We start from the raw sequence: 1070 nt of genomic DNA, 5'->3' as shown, positions 1-1070 counted from the left end.
AGTTTAGGGCGGCAGCCCTTAAACACCCTCGTCGTGATGTTGGGAAAGCCGTGGTTGATCCGAATCGTCAGAATCTCCAAATTGGGGAAATTGTGGAAAAATCCGGGCTCGATGTCCGAGATGTTGCTGGATCGTATCACTATCTCCTTGGTTCCGAAACTCGGGTGGAACGTGTCGGCGAAGAGTGTCAAAATATCAATTCTTTTGTGAACAATAATGAAAATCACAAAAATTGCGAATAAATTATCTACAAAAAAGATATGACAACGTGTTTATTTCTAACAACAATAATTGTTTAATTAAGACAGCAGCAATTAAATATAAGTATCAACACACGATTGTAAATTAATAAAAAAAAGAAGTTGTTCTAACCTTTTAATGTAATAATGGCTATTTAAATTATAATCCAAATGATGTTATTACAAGACACACTGTTCTTTGCCTTAAATAAAATTGAAAATAAAAACCTATGGCAAAAACAACTCATCCTCTGGCACTCTAGAAAACACTCGATTGATAATTTCCTTCTCGATCTTCGCTATGGCTTCATTAAAACTAGGACCCAGATCTGCATACACTTGCATCGAATTTTCGTTGAGCGTCTTCAGAACTTCATTACTCAACTGTTCATTCCCATCGATTAAATTCACAAAATCAAAAACAATTCCTTGTGGTTTTAGTTTGATCACAATATCTGTCATGCGTATGTGTTTTTGATTCTTTTTTGTGTACTTTTCGCACCTCATGTTGTACACGGTTTCACATTCGTCTGAAAATTGTATGATTTTCAGAATCAATTACGATGCACATTTTTTGTTAAACTTACACAAAGTATTGTTACATTTCCCGTGCCCATTTATAGGAAAAAGCAACAGTTTCCCACTTATTTTATAATTAGCTTCCATCCGGATAACATCTTTGTAGCTTTGGAACCGCCAATGGCAGTTTTCGTCGCTGAAATTCACCCTAAAATAGTAGATAGGATTACCAACGATGAAAAAAATTGTGTTATGCAACACACATTTGGAGTCGTATATAGTGAAATTTGTGAGTCCGAACAGCTTCAAATT

At 35.2% G+C, this 1070-nt stretch overlaps 1 protein-coding gene across 1 annotated transcript; it reads right to left on the bottom strand.

The window, feature by feature from the left end:
• Nucleotides 1–448: 448 nt before the first annotated feature.
• Nucleotides 449–926, bottom strand: LOC135139986 (protein takeout-like). The gene is made up of 2 exons (XM_064070360.1): nt 827–926; nt 449–769 (listed from the first exon to the last, which is right to left on the bottom strand). Exons 1-2 carry the CDS (start codon nt 903–905, stop codon nt 468–470), a joined length of 381 nt encoding a protein of 126 aa, XP_063926430.1. The 5' UTR covers nt 906–926; the 3' UTR covers nt 449–467.
• Nucleotides 927–1070: the final 144 nt, after the last annotated feature.

Source organism: Zophobas morio, unplaced genomic scaffold (assembly GCF_036711695.1).
Source record: "Zophobas morio isolate AGI-343-1 ecotype UQ-CSIRO unplaced genomic scaffold, CSIRO_AGI_Zmor_V1 ptg000038l, whole genome shotgun sequence".
NCBI classification, from domain to species: Eukaryota; Metazoa; Arthropoda; class Insecta; order Coleoptera; family Tenebrionidae; genus Zophobas; species Zophobas morio.
Note: the sequence above shows the minus strand (reverse complement) of the source record. Positions and strands in the feature narration are given on the sequence as shown.